Source organism: Ostrinia furnacalis, unplaced genomic scaffold, assembly GCF_004193835.3.
Source record: "Ostrinia furnacalis isolate ACB-3 unplaced genomic scaffold, ASM419383v2 OfSCF7470, whole genome shotgun sequence".
In the NCBI taxonomy this organism is placed as follows: domain Eukaryota; kingdom Metazoa; phylum Arthropoda; class Insecta; order Lepidoptera; family Crambidae; genus Ostrinia; species Ostrinia furnacalis.
The window spans coordinates 1,831-22,757 of NW_021137709.1; the positions used below are offsets into that span (position 1 = coordinate 1,831).

A 20,927-nucleotide genomic window follows, 5' to 3' on the forward strand; every position below is an offset into this window, starting at 1 on the left:
GATCAACTGCCCGACTAAACTATCGGCCGACGAAAAATCAATGGTCTGCGCCTAGGCTAAGATTGACTAAGTTTCCCAGCCTATAATATTGTCCCGAAGTGGTGGTAAGGGCAGCTATATTTGGGACGTGTGAGCACCCTGGATAGGCCTAAGTACTGAATAAATTATTTCAATGTAATCACTCACGCAGCAAATGCAGCGCTATAGTATAGAGCTGCGTGTTGAGCGCGGGCGCGAACACGTCGCGCCACTCGGCCAGCAGCTCGAACACGTGCGGCAGGGGCTGGCGCCGCTCGCACTCCGCCTTTGATGTTGCTAATAAACTGCTCCACGAACGAGTACAGACGGAACGTCCCTAGCGACAGTGTAGTGTTTGTATCTACGTACTAGATAGATACAATACGCTGTCTCACGTACACAAGTGATAGGCAGTCACGCGACGTCGTTACGAGTGGGACGAGTCAGTCGTACGGCAGACGCCGGCGAGTATGGACGTGCCGCAGTGAGACGCTTGGTGTGACGGTGAGCCAGTGTGCACATTTACAGACAGCATCGCCGAATAAATGATATCAGTGTAATTACTCACGCAGCAGATGCGCTGCAATAGTATAGAGCTGCGTGTTGAGCGCGGGCGCGAACACGTCGCGCCACTCGGCCAGCAGCTCGAACACGTGCGGCAGGGGCTGGCGCCGCTCGCACTCCGCCTTGATGCCGCCGATGAACTGCTCCACGAACGAGTACAGCCGGAACGTCGCTAGAGACAGCATCGCCACCTGGAAACGGCTATACCAGTCAATCTCTTCTAGTGCGAAAACACACTCAAAACAGTTTACGTAATAACAAATCAATTCGTACATATCAGTGGGGATTTATTCCACTTTGTTCACCTGGGTGATTAAAGTGGATTTTTTTGTGTCCTCATTTCATCTCGGAACCATTTCACCCGGGTGAATTGATTCGACTAAAGCGATCGGCTTTTATTTACCTAGGAAATAATTCATCCAGGTCTTCGCATCTGAGTAGATGAATTAATTCCTAGGTGAACAAAGGCGATTGATTTAGTCGACTCAATTCACCTAGAATATGAAGTGGAATAAATTCATCAGCGAGATGTCAATCATAGAAGGGTGGGAACGTTCTGTTCTCTGATGAAGAGGTGTCAGGGACTATTTTATGAACATCTCACGCAGACTTTTAAATATTTCGGAAAAATCTAAAAAAGCACAACACCAAGACTGAAGTACGTTTTCTCGTCTTTCGATAATATTTTTACCTTAGTTTACAATTACACACATGCTGTAAAACAAATAACGTCCTAAATAGTACCTTGGTGCATCCATAATGTTTCTGCGCCATGTGCACGCACTCGACGAGCGTGCACAGCGTGACGGTGGCAAAGTCCCAGTGGTGCGGCGCCGCGGTCCAGCCGTCCCGGCTCAAGGCTGCGATCACGCATTCTACAATGCTAGACTCGCATACCACCTCGCCCCAGGACATAGTTGATATGTCTCTGGAACGATACATTGCAATTAATATAACATTAAAATTATGATGTGATTTCTGATGTCAGTTCATCAACAGTCACGATATCTGAAGTCATAAATTCCTCTGAAATGCCAGTGTTTTAATTTTAGCATGTTGAAAATGTAACGTGCATAATATCTTCAGCTCGCAAATGTCACTTAAAAATCGATACTGCTGCTAGGGTTACAACTACAACCATATAGCCTAGTACGCAAAATGTGTGAATGTGCTCGTTTGCCTGTCACATAAAAATAAAATAAAAAAAAAAGAATGGTAAGCATCAATGACAAAAAAATGGCGAGCATCAGAGTTCATCAGACTATAAGCAAAACTTCCTAGACGCCCCGATCGTCTCTGCATTTAAGCGATTTATCTTCAGAGATAAATCTTGCATATAGTGTATAAGTGCACTCACCTCTCAATGAGCATGGTCTCCGAGTTTCTATGATAGAAGTCGATGACGGCATCCAGATTGCAATCAGTGCAGGCAGACAGCGCGGCGCGCGCGAACTCATCAGCGCCCGCGCGCGAGCCGTGCGCCGCCATCGTCGCTCGCAGCATCACCGCGAATGCGCATTGCGCACGAGCCAGCGAATCTGAACTCCATTTCGTGTTCGCCTGCGGGTATGGTTATTTTTGAAGTCTGTTATAGTCACGACAATACGCACATGGATAAGGAAATATTGTAAATCTGAATTCTGTCCAAATCAAAACTAAACTTGAACAAAAATAATGGATCTCAAAAAATCATTATTCTGAAAAAATGTACACACGGCCACACTGTTAACTATCCATTTCCGTTTTGCTCTCGCTCTAATCAAATGTTGATTCTTTGCGATAGAACGAGATGACATGACTGGCAATGGGCAGTTAACACTGTTGCCGATAGTACATGACGCGCTCCGGCTAGTGAGTACGCATAGGAATAAGCACGCCCGTCGAACGTGGTGCGATTATTACGTTTACACCATAATCACATTTTTTTTTACTATGACGGATCATGGAGTATACAGATAAATAAGCAAAGTACCTGTAAACTATGGAAAAATCCATTCCCCGTCAGCATAGTCTCAATCTTCGTCACGTCCAAATCCTCAGCCAGCTTAGTAACACCTGCCGGGTCTCCCTTCTCGTCACCGTCCCCATCCTTCGCCACCTTGGTCTCGTAGAAGCGCCGCGCGTACGACCAGTAGTAGCCTTCGGCGGCCGCGCGCTCCGACAGCCGGGTGAGAATACTAGCCCTGAGGTCTTCGGACGTCTCGGGAATTATAGCATCGAATATTGCGTCCATTTTGGATTTCGTTTCCTGTATTAGCGTGTGGTGGACCCACTGGAATAAAATAAATGATAAATCAATATACGTCTAAAAACACAATTTAGAAAATATTGATATTTCACAAGACGAAATCATAATGACTGTTTACTTACGTAGCCATATCCTTCATGTAGGGAGGTCACAACCATGAAATCTCGAAGCAAATTACAAAACTCCTCTTGTATGTACTCGTCGCTCACCAAGTTATTGCACCACGCCTCGTTCTGCTTCGGCTCCTCGTCCTCATCTTCCTCCTCCTCGTGCGAGCCTCTATGCAGGAGCATGGTCCGCAGGAATATCGCGCGAAATAGGAACTTATTCAAATACGGCACAAGGTCGGTTATAGTTAGTTCCGTCGGATTGCTATCGGACGCTTCCTTCACTATGGCTTTGATGAGGTCGTTGTCGTCTTCGAACGGGCAGTTGAGTCTGTTGGCGATGCAGTCGTATCGTAAGGCGAAGGTTTCGGCCGGGACAGCTGACATCGTTTGTGGGAGAGCGAGCACCTGCTTCGTGAATTCAACAATTTCGCTGACGTCGGTCGGGGGCTCGCTGTCGTCGCATTCGCTCAACAAGAACGGGCAGAGTGACGTCATGTGCTCGATCTGGGTTATGCTGACTGTATCCTTACTGAAATTAGAAAAGGTAAGCATATTGGTACTAGAGCTAGAGATCTGCGAGTCGAGGAGAATTGCAGCATACAGGACTACAGGGTGCTTATTATGAGATTATAATATTAGGTGTGCTCGCTAGCGACTGCGTAAAAAATGTATGGCAGATTGTAAAGCTCCCCTAGCGCCTACTTTCGAGAACTAGATAGATTTTTTGACGCATTCGCTAGCGACACCTAACCAAAGAACACGATCAAATCATATGCTTTCTTATCAAGCTATTTCTTTATGGTCGTCGTAAAATAGTTCAATGGGGCACGATTATTTTCAGTGACTAAGTAACAGTCATGCATGAGTAGCTGGGGTTATAGCAGAGTAAATACAAATGAGTAGGTCATCTTCATAGAAACGCATCGAGCGCGGTTTGTATGTGAGCGCGCCAATATACGTATCATGCAGCGCGCACGCACACACTGACAAAATTCGGCGCAACCACGACTGGCTCCCCGCTAATCTCCGCTAAATTTTGTCAGTGTGTGCGTGCGCGCCGCATACGTGTTGGCGCGCTCACATACAAACCGCGTTTCTATGAACATGACCTACTCATTTGTATTTACTCTGGTGCCAACTCGTGCCAATGTCAGGAGAAATTATCTTAGACTTCACGTTGATGCATGTACCACTAATAATGGACGCAATTCCTTCTTTAACAGAGTTTTCAAAACTTTTAACAGCAATTATTCTGAAAATTTTGACCTTTTTCATATTGTGAGACAAAACTATTTCAAAAATCAAAGTAATAAAGAATTCTTTGGCGACACTACTTAGCACTCTCCCGGTAAAAAGTTGAAGTATCTGTTTACTGCTTAATATTCTGCTATTTTGTTATGGCCTTAGTAGGTATTTTCTGTATTGTTTTAACTTTTTTCATATATTGTAGTTATACTGCATGCTAAATAATTTGTTTTGTATTGTATCTTGATATGCTATTTGTGAAAACTATGTAAGGCATTTTTGATCTTAACCGCCTCATCTATTAATAATACATATATGCTGTTTGTTTTCCATAAAATAAATAATAATAATAATAACTATCAGGGGGTGATTAGTGATCGATACTGATGCCAAAAATGCAATCAGTAAAATTTTTGTCTCTCTGTCTGTCTGTCTGTATGTTCCTTATAGAAACAAAAACCACTTGACGGATTTTAACGAAACTTGGTACAATTATTCTTCATACTTCTGGGCAGGTTATAGGATACTTAGGAATTCCCACGAGAACGGGAATTAGCTGGAAAATCCTTTTGTACGAAAAATCTAAACCGCTTAAGTTAGACGTTTGAAATTTGGCATGCAGGTACCTTAGTAAACTTAAAGCTTAGTTACAACAGGATATTGCAAAATTCCCATGGGAACGGGAGTTAGTGGGAAAAAACATTTGTATGAAAAAATCTAAACCGCGTAAGATAGATGAAGGGGGGGTAAAACGAGATCCACGCGCACGAAGTCGCGGGCGGCCGCTAGTAAATAAATAAATATAGTGATAGGTCACTCACAGCGCCAGCAGGGCGTTATGCAGCTCGTTGGCGGCGCGGGCGCGGGCGGCCACGCGCGCTTCCCGCGGCAGCGCCGCCAGCCCGTCGTGCGCCGCGCCGCGCACCTCCAGCCACGACTCCACGCTCAGCCGGGGCGAGCCGCGCTACCAACACAAAAATACTATCTAAATATAACTCAAAGGTGACTGACCGACATATCTATCAACGCACAGCCCAAACAACTGGCCGGATTGGGCTGAAATTTGGCATGCAGGTGGATGTTATGACGTAGGTATCAGGTAAGAAAGGATTTTACGAAACTCCACCCCTAAGGGGGTAAAACGGGATCCACGCGTACGAAGTCGCGGGCGGCTGCTAGTGTACAATAATTGTCGCGCTATTGCGCTATATTGTATTCCCTATTGGGAATCAAGTTTTTTTATTTCTTACATTTCAGTAGTCCTGCCGGGCTAGAAGCCTATATTTCTTTTTTTTGCCCCTTTGACTGTTTTTTACGAGATTGTAATAATATATAGAATCCATTATTGGCTGTAAGAACAAAAATACCTGTTTGTATTATTATTATAAAGAGCTGTGGTTTTCTGAATAAAGAAAATAAAAATAAAATAAAAATAAATAAAATAAGAATGCGCGCCGTGATAAAATCTTATCGAAGCTTATCACGTTTAAAAATATCACTTATAACGATAAAATGGCACGATAAAAGCTTATCGCGGTGCGCATCCTAGGCCTACATGCATTTTCAAATCATTCAGCGCTTTTCTATAATAAGTCGCAAAAATACAAGATATAAACATCAAAATTTTCATGACGTCACTCGACACGTTAGAATAATACGCAGTTACCATGACCGCATGTTGTGACGTTACGTTCACCTATTTCCATACAAAGTGGAAACAAAAAAGTTACAAGCTATTTAAATACTTATTTTACAGAAATTCTAAGATTTAATTAAATAATTTACTTATTTTTAAAATCGATGCATATTCTTTATTACCCACTCATTTAGAAACTTTATGACTTAGAACTATTTTTCTGCTTAACTACAGAAGTCGTACAAGTAAATAATACACGTAGCCCTTACCGGCACAGCCACATTCACCATGAAGAGGTTGAGCGTCAACTGCAGGTAGTTCTCATCAGTCGCCTTCGAAGCAACTGTTGTGGCCAGGTGCGCCGCGATGGACGCCGCGTGCTCGAGGTCGATGCCGTCCTCTTGGTCCGCGTTAGATGGGTCCAGCGCCTCTCTTAGCGCGCCGCTGACCACTTCTGCGATTTTGGACGCTGTCTCGTCGCCGATTAACATCTCTGAAGACATAATTAACATAGGGTTATACAATGAAATCAATAATTTTTATGAGCTGTCATGATGTGATTCTCTAATAGATTTTGTATGGCAAAAGGGACTGTGGCGTCATCAGCTCGTGAACATGATTGATAGTATAATTAATTTACTGATTTCGAAGCTACTATAAATAGAATTGCACTGCCTTTAACGACCTAGGTTTACAGGGAAATAGAGGGAGCCTCTGTTTTTATTTTATTTAAAAGAAGTTGTGCCTTGGAATTATTTGTTAATGATCGACCGATGACCTCATAAAGGAAGCAAGAAGGCACTGGATGGAGGCCGCTACCAACTGGGTGATGTGGAAGTCATTGGGGCAGGCCTATGTTCAGCAGTGGACGTGTTATGGCTGAAATGATGATGATGATGATGACAGATTTCGAAGCTGCTATAAATAGAATTCCATTGCCATTAAGAACAAATTTGCCGCGCGCCCGCCGCCCGCCACTGCCGCGCGCTACTCACCGCCAGCGGGCGCGTCGTCGCGCGACAGGCACACCAGCAGCAGGCTCCTGGCCGCGGCGCAGCGCCGGCGCAGCAGGCGGCGCGTGAGGGCCAGCAGCGCCGCGCGCCCGCCGCCCGCCACTGCCGCACGCTACTCACCGCCAGCGGGCGCGGCGTCGCGCGACAGGCACACCAGCAGCAGGCTCCTGGCCGCGGCGCAGCGCCGGCGCAGCAGGCGGCGCGTGAGGGCCAGCAGCGCCGCGCGCCCGCCGCCCGCCACTGCCGCACGCTACTCACCGCCAGCGGGCGCGGCGTCGCGCGACAGGCACACCAGCAGCAGGCTCCTGGCCGCGGCGCAGCGCCGGCGCAGCAGGCGGCGCGTGAGGGCCAGCAGCGCCGCGCGCACGGTGCGCCCGCGCAGCCAGCGCCGCGTGCCCGCGCACCTCCACTGCAGGTGGCAAGCTGCCGCAGACACGCACCACTCCAGCGCGCCGCACGGGAACTACGGACAACGTTATAATATGACGTACGTCTGCAACGACATGCACGGCTACGTAACCTTTTAGCATTGCAATGGTGCACCGCTGAGATGAGACGTGGCGACATAATTAACGTGAGACTGAAAGAACTTCTAAAAGTTCAGCACTGACAACAAGCGTGACTGTGAAACCAGCTAAAGGTCACATTAGTCTTCTCGAGACGCTATGTTACGTTATTTTGACGAATGACAGCAAGTGACTATCACCCGTCAACCTATTCTTAAAACAGTTATGGTAAACTCCTAAAATTATATTTTATTTTATTGATTTAATAGGACAACTAAGTAACAAGACCATACACTAGAAGACAATCCGTTCTATATTAGCCTAAAATTAGTATTTATATGCAGTTTGTCTCAATATCCTTCAATACCCATGATGCAGGCTATTTACAAACAAATATTAAGTAGAATGTAAGTTATAAAAGAGTAGATACGAACCTGATCAAATGACGCAAGGACTGCATCCTGTTCTTCATCAGTCAAGTGTTTCATCAAGATGAAAATGACGTCGACTATCGCCTTACACCGCATCGTGTCGGTCACCATCCAAGTCCTCAACAATTTATCGTACAGCTCGTACACTCCGTTCGCGTTGAAATGTTTACCCACTGCTATGTACAGGTTTTTACTGTCGAACTCATTCAGAATGGTGATCAGAGGCATGAGGATAGGTTCGCAAATATCTATTTTGTTTGCGAATTCGAAATGCCCACACACAATTTTCTCTACGACTTCGTTTAAGTTATGTTTGTATCTTTCTATCGACGCCGCATCAAGGTCCTGGACCGGAGTGACTTTAGTCTCCGCCTCCTCGTTAGGAACATCACCGTGGAATTTTATGCTAAGAGGTTTCTTATTTTCACTAAGGAAAGCCGTTTTCAAAGTTTGCAACAGCAAAATGTGTCCTTCAATAATGTGCACGATTTTTTCAGCATCCACTGTCGTTTCGTCCAGTTGCAGTAAAACCGTCGACGCAACGTTTTGCCAGAAGTTTCTGATGAGCTGGTCATATTTTTCGCCGTTCGGTTCTTTGGACTGCTTGAGCCAGTACTTGACGAGCGCGACCATGGTAGTGGCGGAGTGCTTGACCAAGTTATTCCTTAGCTGCGCGTCGTGCTCGGGCAGGAGCACGTTCTTGAGCCACGTGCGGTGCACGGAGGTCACGACCTCTAGGACGTAGTCATTCTGTTGGATGGAGAGGTACCGCAAGCATTCCGATAAGCTCGTAATCCAGTACTGTCGCTCGCTTTTTGAACTGAGGATATTTTTCTTCAGTAAGCTGTGAAGAAAAATAACATAGTTCAGGTACCTACATAATAAGTTGATAAATATTTTTCGTGCACACATCAAATCAAATAAAAAATGTTTAATTTTATTCAAATTTTGTATAGAAAAGGTAAACCTTTAGGGGCACTTTACATGTCTCCATAAAGGGTGATAAGACGATGATTTCGGTCAGGTATTCAAGAAAACACGGGATGGTAAGTGATCTCCGAGCAGATGAGATTGAAAGATGTTCGAGTGTCGCCATCTTGCCAGCGCCCGAGTGTTCGGGTAAAATCAATGTGAATTGACGACGCGACACCAACTCTGCATTGACCCGGCAAAGATCTGCTGACAAAACGTCTCTCGAAAGACGCTAGTGTGAAGGGTATTTAAATAAGATACACACACCGGCAGATTTAGAGGAACGGAAAAAAAAGCATCAATATCATCATTATTTTAGGAAAAAAATGCCTAATTATGATATTATTTTTTAATTTAATTCTAAATATGAAAAAACTAATTGCCAACAGTATATTTTTTTAATTATTTTGTTTAAATTACCCCATCAACAGTTTCGTTGAGTGTTTTGAATTGAATGAAGCTTTTGCTAATTTGGATTTCTTTTACGTGAAAGATGTTTTTTTTTGAGAATTTTGTTGTGTAAGCATTCAGTTACTTATAAGGGTTTATTATGCCCAGCTTAGCACCGTCAGAAATCATTAAGGCAGATGAAATGAGAAGTAACGGCCATGCATACAAATCGGCTGCCGTAAGACGTCGTTGATCAGTATCGACCACCCATGGCAGTAACCAACGGTACAGATTGATCATTTCTGTCGTTAGGAGGAGGGTTCAAGTCAGAAAAAGGCGTACTTCGCGACGGGATGACCGTTTTTTACAACTTCGAGTTTTCAGAAAGTCGCGGTTACCTGCTGTTCAAGCCAGAAATAACCTTAAAGACACTCGAGGAGTAAGAGTGACTGAGCCCACAGTTCACAGGAGATTTACTGAAGTTGGTATAGGGTCGTGCATACCCGAGAAAGCTCCAACTTGTGACACAGCACCGAAAAAACATATTGAACTTTTCACGTGAATATCGTGATTGGGTCTTGAACGACTGGAGGCATGATCTCTTCACTTATGAGTGCAGAGTTCTCTTAAACCAGATCGATGGAAGATAGCGAATATGGAGACACAAAGAGAACGTAACATTTAGTCTTAATTTTGAAAATATCGTGGTTTATGGAGGTAGCTTAATTCTGGTGTGGGGAAGGATTTGTTTGGGAGCTCGCACGGAGTTAGTGGTGGGTGATGGAGGAAATACGACTTCTGAATGGTACACTAGGAACATTTTAGAAGAACATGATGTGCCATTTACTCCATTTATTGTGGACTCCTTTAGTTTAATTCACGATAATGTTCGTTTTCACAGTGCTCGCTCAGTACAGGCACATCTAAACCATTTGGATATACCCATGATGCAGTGGCTGGCAAGATCCCTAGACAAGAATCCTATAGAGCATGTCTTGGACTTTCTTAAAAGATGTGTTAAACTCAGAATACCACCGGTGGTGTTGAGAAACGCGTTACTAGAGGAATGGCAGACATTGCCCCAAAATACCCTTCATAACATTAACTGCAGCATGCTCAGATGAATGGAAACCATCATCAGAGCAAGAGGGGGAAATACTCATCATTAATTAATTCATTTGGTTAGTGATAAGCTACCCTAATTTTTAATCTGGCCACAATTTCTAATTTTTGTTCAAAACTGAAAAATTGAAATTTCGTTTCGATGATTTTTTATTAAATAAAAACGACTAAATATTTAAAAAATCTATGTTATTTTATTTTATTTTAATTATCTCTTTATTTTGTATAATAAATATTTCATAGATCAGTAGTAATTTTCCTTATTTTCATTCTTTTTTTTGCGTTCCGCTAAATCTGCCGGTGTGTGTAGTTGTGGCGCACTAACGTTTGTCGAGCTAATGTTCAGTCGCGCCATTGATTGTCGGCATAAAGTACTGTCGCTCCAACGTTTGTAGTGCCAGGCCTGTTCATCTCCGCGAGTTTACATCGAAAACAAAACACGCACGATGGCCCACCTACAGGATACTATTCGACAAGGCCTCACATACGAGCGAACATTGACTCACGCACGCGTATTCTTGTGTATGATGGAAGAAAATAAAGAAAATGGTGTACTAAATACTGTGCAGTATTTAACTGCCAAAATAATAATAAAGACACAGAATGTACTTTTTTAAGTTGCCTCAAGACACTGAGAGGTAAATAAGTAGTTAATATTATTCATGATAATTCATGATAAATCATGTATTTCCTCTGCCATTTCCCGCAGTTTGGCACCTCACGTCACATCATTTTACCGAAGTCAGCCCTATAACTTCGGCGCAGTGCCGATCACTGACGTTTGTCAACAAAATGGTGCTTGACTCTTGAGACAGGCTAAATTACACCATATTGTTAATGACATTGAATATACATTTTTTTAAATACCTTCGCGAAGTAAAACTTCTGTACGTAGTACTTATTATTATTCTGTGGTAGTGCCTTTGTCGCAACTGTGATGCATACTTGTCGCGACCCATGACAGTCCGCGCGACCTGTCATTGCATTGGCCTATGATCGCGCCAGCAACGGCGATCTGCACGCGTCGGTGTGGTTGAAGCGTAAGTCAGAGCTCACCCCTTGCAGAGCGCGCCGAAGAAGGCCTCGTGGAAGTCCCTTGTGAGCAGGTCGGGCGGCAGGTGCGCCAGCAGCGGCAGCAGCATGTCGCTCAGCCGCCGTGCGTCGCCCCAGCCGCCTGTACAATATAACAATTACTAAAAACTTCTAAAGCCCTGTCTGTGAGCACTAGAATTTTGTCCAATGACCCCAATGACCCATCCTTATCGCTCGCGCGTAATGAGGGCTATCGTTTTTATACTTAACAGTTGGCACCCCTGGCGATTGACAGGACCTTACTCTACAGTGGCGCCATCTTGATGAGTGCAAATGCGATACTCCTCCTACCACTTTAGCGCTCACAAGTTGGCGCCACTGTCTTCGCGACTACCAAGTGACAGGACCTTACTCTACAGTGGCGCCAACTGGTGAGCGCTAAAACGATAGCCCTCATTATATTGCTGTCACGACTGAGCGACGGGCGCCCGTAGTGAGTGTGCGAGCGCGACAGCAACATAATTACGCGCGAGCGATAAAGATGAGCTTGGGGTCATTGGTCAAAATTCTACGTGCTCGCAGACCAGACTATAGGAAAACACTTTTTCTGCAAAAGCTTCTCTAATTTACCAATCAACTTCAAAAAGATGGAGGTTCTCAATTTGGTTGCTCTGTTTTTTTTTTTCAATAACAGTCGAGTCAACAGACAGGAATATAATAATATTATGCAACAAGGTTTGGATTAGGAGACATTACGTTTAAGTTAAATCACACAAATTGAAGTTACCTTTTTCTAGCATTTCCAGAATTCGTTTGATGAGGAGATCCTTTCTGTCGAGCCATTTGTGCCAGTCCTGTAATTTTGCATGTATTAATAAATCTCTTCTTATAACCAAAATTTTACACAATGAACTAAATGAATTGAAAATATTACCTTCTGTAAAATCCCATATGAAAGGCATGCAAAAAGGTTCTGTTTAGTATTCTGATGTCAAGCGTCATTGACACGATCATTGTCATATCTTTTTATATAATAATAATACGTTTATTTCAGACCAATTATGATCCATACAGAGTTGTTTTAGTAACAATATCTATATATATAAAAGAAAGTCGTGTTAGTTACTCCACTTATAACTCAAGAACGGCTGAACCGATTTAGCTGAAAATTGTCAGGGAGGTAGCTTAGAGCCAGGAGAAGGACATAGGATACTTTTTATCCCGTTCGAAATTAAAAAAAAGTCTGCTTATTTATTGCCATTAAGGCGGAACAAAGTTCGCCGGGTCAGCTAGTTATACTTAAAATCTAGGTTAGTAGTGACATAAATCAGTCAAAAAACCGGTTTTTGGGTCCATGTAAATTAGCATTAGCATGTAGGTAGTTAGCAGATTAGATAAATGAAATAAAGAGCACAATATGTACCGGCACGCTGTACATAAGCGCCAGTAGGCAGCCCCACAGCTGGTGCGCGACGATGGGTTGACGCTCGTGCGCAGCCGCCAACAAAACTCGCGTGGCGCGCGCGCCTACGCCTGCGCCTAGTGAGTCGCCGAACCGCTCTATCACGCTGCTCATGGCGCCGAACCACGCCGCCCTGCGGGGGAGAGTTATACCGGTTGTAGACCAAGAGCTAAGCTAAGTTAGTTTCGTTTAGCTCGCATAGCTGACGCAGTTTCCCATAGAATTGGCATAGTTTTCAGTCTACACACGACTATGGGAAACTGCGTCAGCTATGCGAGCTAAACGAAACTAACTTAGCTTAGCTCTTGGTTTGCAACCGGCTTTAGAGTAGGCGCACACCGTTAATTTTTAGTTGGCCGATAGTTGTGCCCGATTTTAAATTGCATGAAGAATCGGCCAAATCGAATCGGCGTAGTGTTGCCCATACATGCCCATACTGATCAACTGCCCGACTAAACTATCGGCCGACGAAAAATCTACTTAATGTTAGTTTACTCAGCCTGGTCATTTCCTCGAGTATGCATCGAAAACAAAACACGCGCGGCGTATTCGCCGGCGGGCTTAATCCACAAGGGAATCACGAGCGAGCAGTGAGTGACGACACTTGTGCGCGTATTCTTCACCCATTGTAAAAAAATACGTCTGTTCAAGACCAATGAGGGCTTTCGCGATTGAAAAATCCGCCAGATGGCAATACGTAGACGGGAGAGGTCCAAATGCTGCATGATTGGTGGATTTTGACATATCTGTCAATGTCATGTCAAAAATAACCAATCATGCAGCATTTGGACCTCGCGTCTACGTATTGCCATCTGGCGGATTTTTCAATCGCGAAAACCCTCATTCTATTGCGCCGCGTGAACCGTGTGAGCAATAGATATGGTCCTTCGAGCCGGATATTAAACAGGAACCTGTGAATATTTGGCTGTACGAACTACGAAGGGTGTTGCTACCAACAGCTACTGCTGCTCCTCGGGCTCTCGATCCTGGAGTCCTGCAGCAGACGCACCTGACCTGCGGCGCCGCGTGCGTGGGGTACTTCCAGAAGGCGGGCGCGGCGAACAGCGGCTCGAGCTCGGCCCACAGCCAGGCGTGCTGCGCGGGCGGCAGGCGCGCCGCCAGGAAGCGCAGCCCCTGCAGGCTGCTGGCCACCAGCCGCTGCTGCTGCAGCGAGCGCTCCTCAGCGCTCTCGATCCTGGGGGATAATCCTTTTTTAGTTTCTTTTTTTGACGCACGAAAATACTTTACATATACTAGAGAAGAAGGCGGATTATGCGGGACTCTCTCGTCCAGCCGCTGCTGCTGCAGCGAGCGCTCCTCGGCGCTTTCGATCCTGGGGATAAACTCTGTCTTTAGTTTTTTGCTTGACGCACGAAAATAATTTGCGTATACTCGCTAGGGGGAAGTGACGGGTTATGTGGGACTCCCTTGTCGGGTGGCAGCAATACCGGCTGCCAACCGACAAGATAATATAAAGCCTGGTCCGTGAGCACGTAGAATTTTGTCCAATGACCCCAAGCTACCCATCCTTATCGCTCGCGCGTAATTATATTGCTGTCACGACTGTGCGACGGGCGCCCGCTGTGAGTGTGCGAGCGTGACAGCAACATAATTACGCGCGAGCGATAAGGATGGGTAGCTTGGGGTCATTGGACAAAATTCTACGNCAAGCTACCCATCCTTATCGCTCGCGCGTAATTATATTGCTGTCACGACTGTGCGACGGGCGCCCGCTGTGAGTGTGCGAGCGTGACAGCAACATAATTACGCGCGAGCGATAAGGATGGGTAGCTTGGGGTCATTGGACAAAATTCTACGTGCTCACGGACCAGGCTTTACCCACTAAAAACCTGCGGGACACTCCCGCGAAGAGGGAGCTACCGGTACTAGGGGATAATCTTACTGTGACTATCAGACTATCAGACGACTAAACACAGGCATCCAATATAGTAACAATAAATACTATTTTGTAAGACATAGTCTGATACTATTGTGACTATCTATAATGATTACACAAAATTATATGTGAGCATTGTAAACTAATTTACTTGTGAAGCGCCATCTCTATGTCATGTCATCACACACACAATTAAAAAAAAAAAAAAAAACAAAATATTGTCCCACCTGCTCATGACGACTTTGTCTCCACTCCCAGTGATATTTTCAAGAAGATGAGCAATTATTTCTGCCTTACAGAACGATATAACTTCTGGCAATTTATTCTCTGGAAATGTGGCCTGTTGATCAAAATAAGTCGTTATTACGTAGTCTTTTTGCGTGTGTGCATCATGCGTGAGTGCGAGAAACATACTATGTGTAAGGCCCGGTTCCAAGGCGGAGCGGAGCAGAGAAATGTTTTGAACACCTAAGTCAATTTCATTTAATCTGAATGACATCTGATTGGTCGTTCAAAACATTTCTCCGCTCAGCTTCGCCTTGATGGAAACCGGACCTTAATAGCGAAGTGATAAGGATTGTTTAGGTGTGGCGATGGTCTAAGAATAAGAAATTTATTCATAATGTTCATTACATGTCAAATTTTCAATATATTTTCTTATTAATAATAAACAATTGCAGTATTAATAAGAAAGAAATACACATCATGTCCAAATAAATTAATAATACAAATAGAATTAATGTCAATTAAATGTCAAAATAAATAGTGGGTAACAGTGTCAATAATAATTAAATTCCAAACAGTTCGTCAATTTTATAGAACGCCTGCTCGATCAACCACTTTTTTAATTGAAATTTGAAAGAATGGAGTGATACCGCTTCTTTCACTATTTTAGACAATCGGTTGTATACTTTAGGCCCCAATACGTGCGTCAAAGAGTCAGACTTTCGTAGTCTACGTGGGTTATCAAGTCCAGGTGATGAAGTGGAATAATAATAGATCGTGGCGATACGTACGGCCAGCGAGTTGTGCGCGTGCGCCTGCGCGGGCGCGTGCTCGTCGTGCTGCGCCTGCAGCCAGGCCGGCACCAGCTGCCGCAGCTGCGGCGCCATCCGCCGCCCGCACGCGCGCGCCACGCTCAGGTGGCACGCCTGGGGGGACATTCACGTCAAAAGACAATGCCGGAAATTGGCGTCTTTTTTTTTTCGCGCGGCCATCGACCACACTTTGTTTTTTGATTACAAAATAGTGTAATAAACCAAACTTACTATAGCATGTATACCTCTAAACTCAGTCTGAACTGAGTTACGAGCATTAGAAGTTTGATGATTTGCATACTAGATTTGCTTTTTGCGCGCAAGTTTTATAAGAAACTAGCGGCCGCCCGCGACTTCGTACGCGTGGACCCCGTTTTACCCTTAGGGGTGAAGTTTCGAGTTTTTTAGTATTTACCCGGAAATTATTCAAACTTTTCTCGCTGTAAAAACCATCCTTGGACTTCAACAAACATTTAAAAAAAAGAATTGGTAAAATTGGTCCAGGCGTTGTTGAGTTATACGCTTACCAACACATTTTGCGATTCATTTTTATATTATAGATTGCAACAAAATATTGCGCTATTTTTTTATTGCGCTGATTCTGCTCCATACTGATGCCTGGAGCCTTTAATGGATGGTATTGTTTGATTACACATACAATTTCACTATTTTGTTGCAATTTCTTACAAAACTTACGCGCAAAAAGCAAATCTAGTATGTAAAATAATCAAACTTCTAATGCTCGTAACTCAGTTCAGACTGAGTTTAGAGGTATACATGTCATAGTAAATTTGGTTTATTACACTATTTTGTAATAAAAAAACAAAATCGATGGCCGCGCGAAAAAAAAAAAGACGCCAATGTCCGGCATTGTCTTTTATAGCCACGATAGCCGATATAGATTATAATGTATAGCACGAGTATAAATCATCAACTTTATAGACGGTGAAGTGGTCGGACTGGCCGACTCGAGATCCGACGAACGCGGGTTCGAATCCCACCGCCGCTCGACTATTGTGGTGAGCCTACTCGTAACACTAGCTTATTAAGCTTAACACGAGGGGCTAACGGGACTTAGATAAGTAATTTGAGCAATACAAATTGCTAATAATCTTTAAAAAAAAAACTCCAGCATTCATTTTATGGTGTTTTACTGAATAACGCCTATCTTTTTCAAAATAGTTACATACAGTGGCTAAAGTTATTTTGTAACTATAACTTTTGTCTGATGTGCTGTTGACTGAACTGTTGAATGTGGTCTCCAAACTTTGAAGCCTTGGGGCTGTAATATTTTTTTCGATATGTTGCAAGAGCCATAACAATTTAAATTTTTCTACCCACCTATGCTAACATAGGCTTAGTTTTAAGCTGTCGCTGGCCGGATATGGCCTGCGGGCCGTAATTTGGAGACCCCTGCTCTAGACCAGTTTTTCTTAACCTTTAACCAGGCTCTGGTGGTCATAAAGCCCATATTAATATGAACTTTATGCTGTGAAGATATTATGGTTTCAACCATACCAATGACTTTTATTTGAGTCTGGTTAACTGAGTTAAAATTTTTTGTCCATGGACCCCTTAGGAAATCAGCACTATCTTAAGAACCCCCTTAATAAAAAAAACAACAATATTACGAGACTTTTGGTGGCATTTGTTCATGATTGTTAGTAGTAGATATAAGGCAGTGGACCCCTGGGGGTTGCGAAAACGATAGGTGGTTTTTTGCATCAATAAGCTAAATAGAAGGCATTTTTTTTGGTCACTTATTCTTATCGGTTTTGTTAACTACAAGAGAATCAACACAATATGTCGAAATACCTGAGCGGCCTCCCTAACTTTGCAGTCGGTGTCCACGGCCAATATTTTGTAGAAGTGCGCCCAGCTGGGCAGAGCAGCCACTACATCGTCAACTTTGCTGTTGTTCACCAACTCACTCAACTCTTGAAGAGCCTGAAAGTGTTTGATTTCAAGATTTTATGGTAATGTGTGAGAGTATAAAATTTTTTGCTTAAATATAACTTTTAGTAAAAGGGTTTATTTATACAATGTCTTATTTAAAAATGAATAGGGAATTACTACTAATTATTTAATTAATAATTAATTAGGCCGCTACCAACCGTGCGATGTGGAAGTCATTGGGGGAGGCCTATGTTCAGCAGTGGACGTCCTGTGGCTAAAATGATGATGATGATGATGAGAGAATTACTAAAAAAATAGTACTTAAATTACCTTTGTTTTCGTAATAGGATCTTTTTTGTTGAGTTTTTTGATGCATACTGAGAACTCCGCAGTGAGCCCTTGTTCCAAGGCTGGTGACGTGAAAGTTGGGAACAGCGGCATCATCTTCCCTCCCATGATGGACTGGTCAAATGTGACGCTGTTGAGAAGCTCAGCACTACGGCCGCTGCTGGATGGCTGGACATAACAGAATTCATTTAACTCTCAAGTTCCAACACGGTTAAGGTCAATCCTTTTGAAGACACTCTGCCAAACTAATGTACTATGCGTACTGTATAAACCAGAGTAACCTCAAAACGTCTTAATGAAATACCTACACAAATAAAAATAGACTCAGGTTCAGGGCCATGTTAAAGATACTGATATGACAATGAAAAAAGCGGATTCACACCATCATAATCTACGTGGAAAACTAATTATAAAAAGATTTAATTATCAAATTAAACACAAATAATGTTCGCCTAATACAGGAAGTTGCATGGCGATGTACACCACAATTGAAAACCATAAGTAAAACTACTAACATACCTCTGCAAATACGAGAAAAACTTGTGGAGAAAAGAAGACTTAGAAGAGTCTGGCAGCTGAGCAGACATTCGTATGATAGAAGACTCTATGAAAAAGCAGCTAAAGAACTGAGGGAAATGATAACAGAGAATGAGAACTATACATTTGAACAGAAACTGTCATCTTTATCTGCTAAAAGGTGTGATGATTACTCTTTATGGAAATTCACAAAGCAGTTCAAGAGACCACAACAATCAGTACCACCATTGAGAGCTCAGTCGGGAGCTTGGGCCAAAACTCCTAAAGAGAAAGCCGAGATCTTTGCTCAACATTTAAGTCAAGTGTTTGTACCAAACTCTTCAACAAGGAGTGATTTCGAAAAGGAGGTAAATGAATATCTCGAGAGCGATCAGCAGCTATCACCACCTATAAAACTTATAACACCAAGAGAACTACAAAGAGCAATAAGAATGTTGAGCAACAAAAAGGCTCCAGGATTTGACTTAATCACTGGTGAAATCCTTAAACATCTACCCAGAAAACCAGTCGTCTTCCTGACTATGCTGTTCAATGCCATAATGAGAATACAATACTTTCCTAGATTGTGGGGCGTCTCTCAAATATGCATGTTGCTGAAACCTGGAAAGGTGCCCACAGATCCGAGCTCATATAGGCCAATTAGTCTTTTGCCAGTACTATCAAAGTTATTTGAGAAAATATTCTTGCAAAGACTTAAACCAATATTAGAAGAAGAAGCCATAATACCAGATCACCAATTTGGGTTCAGGGAGCGACATAGCACAGTGGAACAAGTACATCGTATAGTGAACAAGATAAGACAATCACTGGAGCAGAAAGAATACTGTGCTGCGGTGTTCCTGGACATCCAGCAGGCATTCGATAGGGTTTGGCACAAAGGTCTTTTGTATAAGCTAAAAAGTTTTCTACCTAATTCATATTATATGGTGCTTAAGTCCTACCTACAAGACAGAAAGTTCCAAGTTAAATTTGGCGAAGAAGTATCCGTTCTGTATGATATTGGGGCGTCTGTGCCACAGGGATCTGTGCTCGGTCCTGTGCTATATTCTATATACACAGCGGACCTACCATGCAATACAGATGTAGTAACAGCGACATATGCAGATGACACCGCATGTCTTGCAAGTCATAAAGATCCGGCTTTGGCATCAGAAAAACTACAAAATCACCTGTATGAAATTGACGAATGGCTGGAAAAGTGGAGAATAAAGCCAAATGTTACTAAATCTCTACAAATAACGTTCACACTCCGCAAAGGAGACTGCCCAGCTGTAACGTTACGGGGGCAACAACTGCCTACAGAAAATTGTGTAAGATACCTGGGACTCCATCTAGACCGGAGGTTAACCTGGGCAACCCATATAAAAACAAAGAGAAAAGAAGCAGATTTACAATTTAAGAAGTTCTACTGGCTGATTGGGAGACAATCATCCCTCAGTTTAAACAACAAAATGCTGGTCTATAAATGCATAATAAAGCCTATATGGACTTATGGGATTCAACTCTGGGGATCTGCCAGTAATTCCAACCTTGAAATCCTCCAAAGGTTTCAGAATAAAACACTGAGGGCAATCTCAAATTCACCATGGTTCGCTAGAAATGTAGAGATACACGAGTACTTGGAGATGCCGACAGTCAGGGAGGAGGTGAGCAAATACTGTACCAAATATAAGGAAAGGCTAAAACATCACACAAACCAACTTGCTAGAGAAATTGTGGAACAAACCCACAAGACCACCACAAGACTGAAAAGATGGCAAATATTACAGTTGGACCAAAGATGCTAGTGGCTTGGACTGAATATTGGAAGGCTGGACTAGATTGCTACGTGAATTAGTAAAAACCGAGGGAGAGAATTTACTGGAATACCCCTCCTCATGAACACAAACAAAAAAGCAAGACAAAACATCTGATAATGACCCAAGTCGATTGCAAAAAAAAAAAGGGGAAAAAAAAAAAAAAAAAAAAAAAAAATAATGTTCGCAATAAATATAGTTTGCCCTGGTGACTTACCCGAGCATTGTTTTTGGTTCTCTGACTCTGTTTACTTTTACCTCCCATATTTTTGTCTTATAGAGTCACACTTTAGAATTTACATTCAGAAGTCCACATCAAAAACAAATTATTAAACAAAGAGGTATTTAATTAAATGTAATAAAAACAATTTCAAGAAACTGATTTCTTCTGTGATTTTGACAACGTTGACAAATGTCAATGTCACCAAAGAATACTCAACTCCACAGAATGATATGGACACAGATATGGATTAGAGTAGATACAGCAAGTTGCTCGTCAAAGCGTGCCATTCCGATATGTCCAAATGGACATACATGGTCGAGTGATGTACACGTGTTGTTAATGAGGATCATTTCGATTTTTAGCTGTGAATGCAGATTTATAGGGCTAAGAAATCCTTAATACACAGTGCAAAAATTTTTGTTCTATAGCCTGACCAGGAACATA

General features: G+C 43.1%; 1 protein-coding gene across 1 annotated transcript; it reads right to left on the reverse strand.

The window, feature by feature from the left end:
- Positions 1–563: 563 nt before the first annotated feature.
- On the reverse strand, positions 564–20,669 carry LOC114364810 (E3 ubiquitin-protein ligase listerin-like). The gene is made up of 18 exons (XM_028321117.1): positions 20,478–20,669; positions 17,910–18,095; positions 17,499–17,630; positions 15,663–15,797; positions 14,874–14,986; positions 13,759–13,944; positions 12,711–12,882; positions 12,075–12,141; positions 11,312–11,429; positions 7,775–8,615; positions 7,093–7,297; positions 6,091–6,314; positions 5,007–5,149; positions 2,953–3,469; positions 2,555–2,854; positions 1,940–2,142; positions 1,327–1,510; positions 564–773 (listed from the first exon to the last, which is right to left on the reverse strand). Exons 1-18 carry the CDS (start codon positions 20,523–20,525, stop codon positions 579–581), a joined length of 3,969 nt encoding a protein of 1,322 aa, XP_028176918.1. The 5' UTR covers positions 20,526–20,669; the 3' UTR covers positions 564–578.
- Between the last annotated feature and the right edge of the window lie 258 nt (positions 20,670–20,927).

Coding starts and splice junctions, on each gene's coding strand:
- LOC114364810 (XM_028321117.1), bottom strand. CDS start 20,525: ATGGGAGGTAAAAGTAAACAGAGTCAGAGAACCAAAAACAATGCTCGG. Junction 14,987..15,662: donor ACGCGCACAACTCGCTGGCC/GTACGTATCGCC, acceptor TTTGATCAACAG/GCCACATTTCCAGAGAATAA. Junction 3,470..5,006: donor CATAACGCCCTGCTGGCGCT/GTGAGTGACCTA, acceptor TTCTAATTTCAG/TAAGGATACAGTCAGCATAA.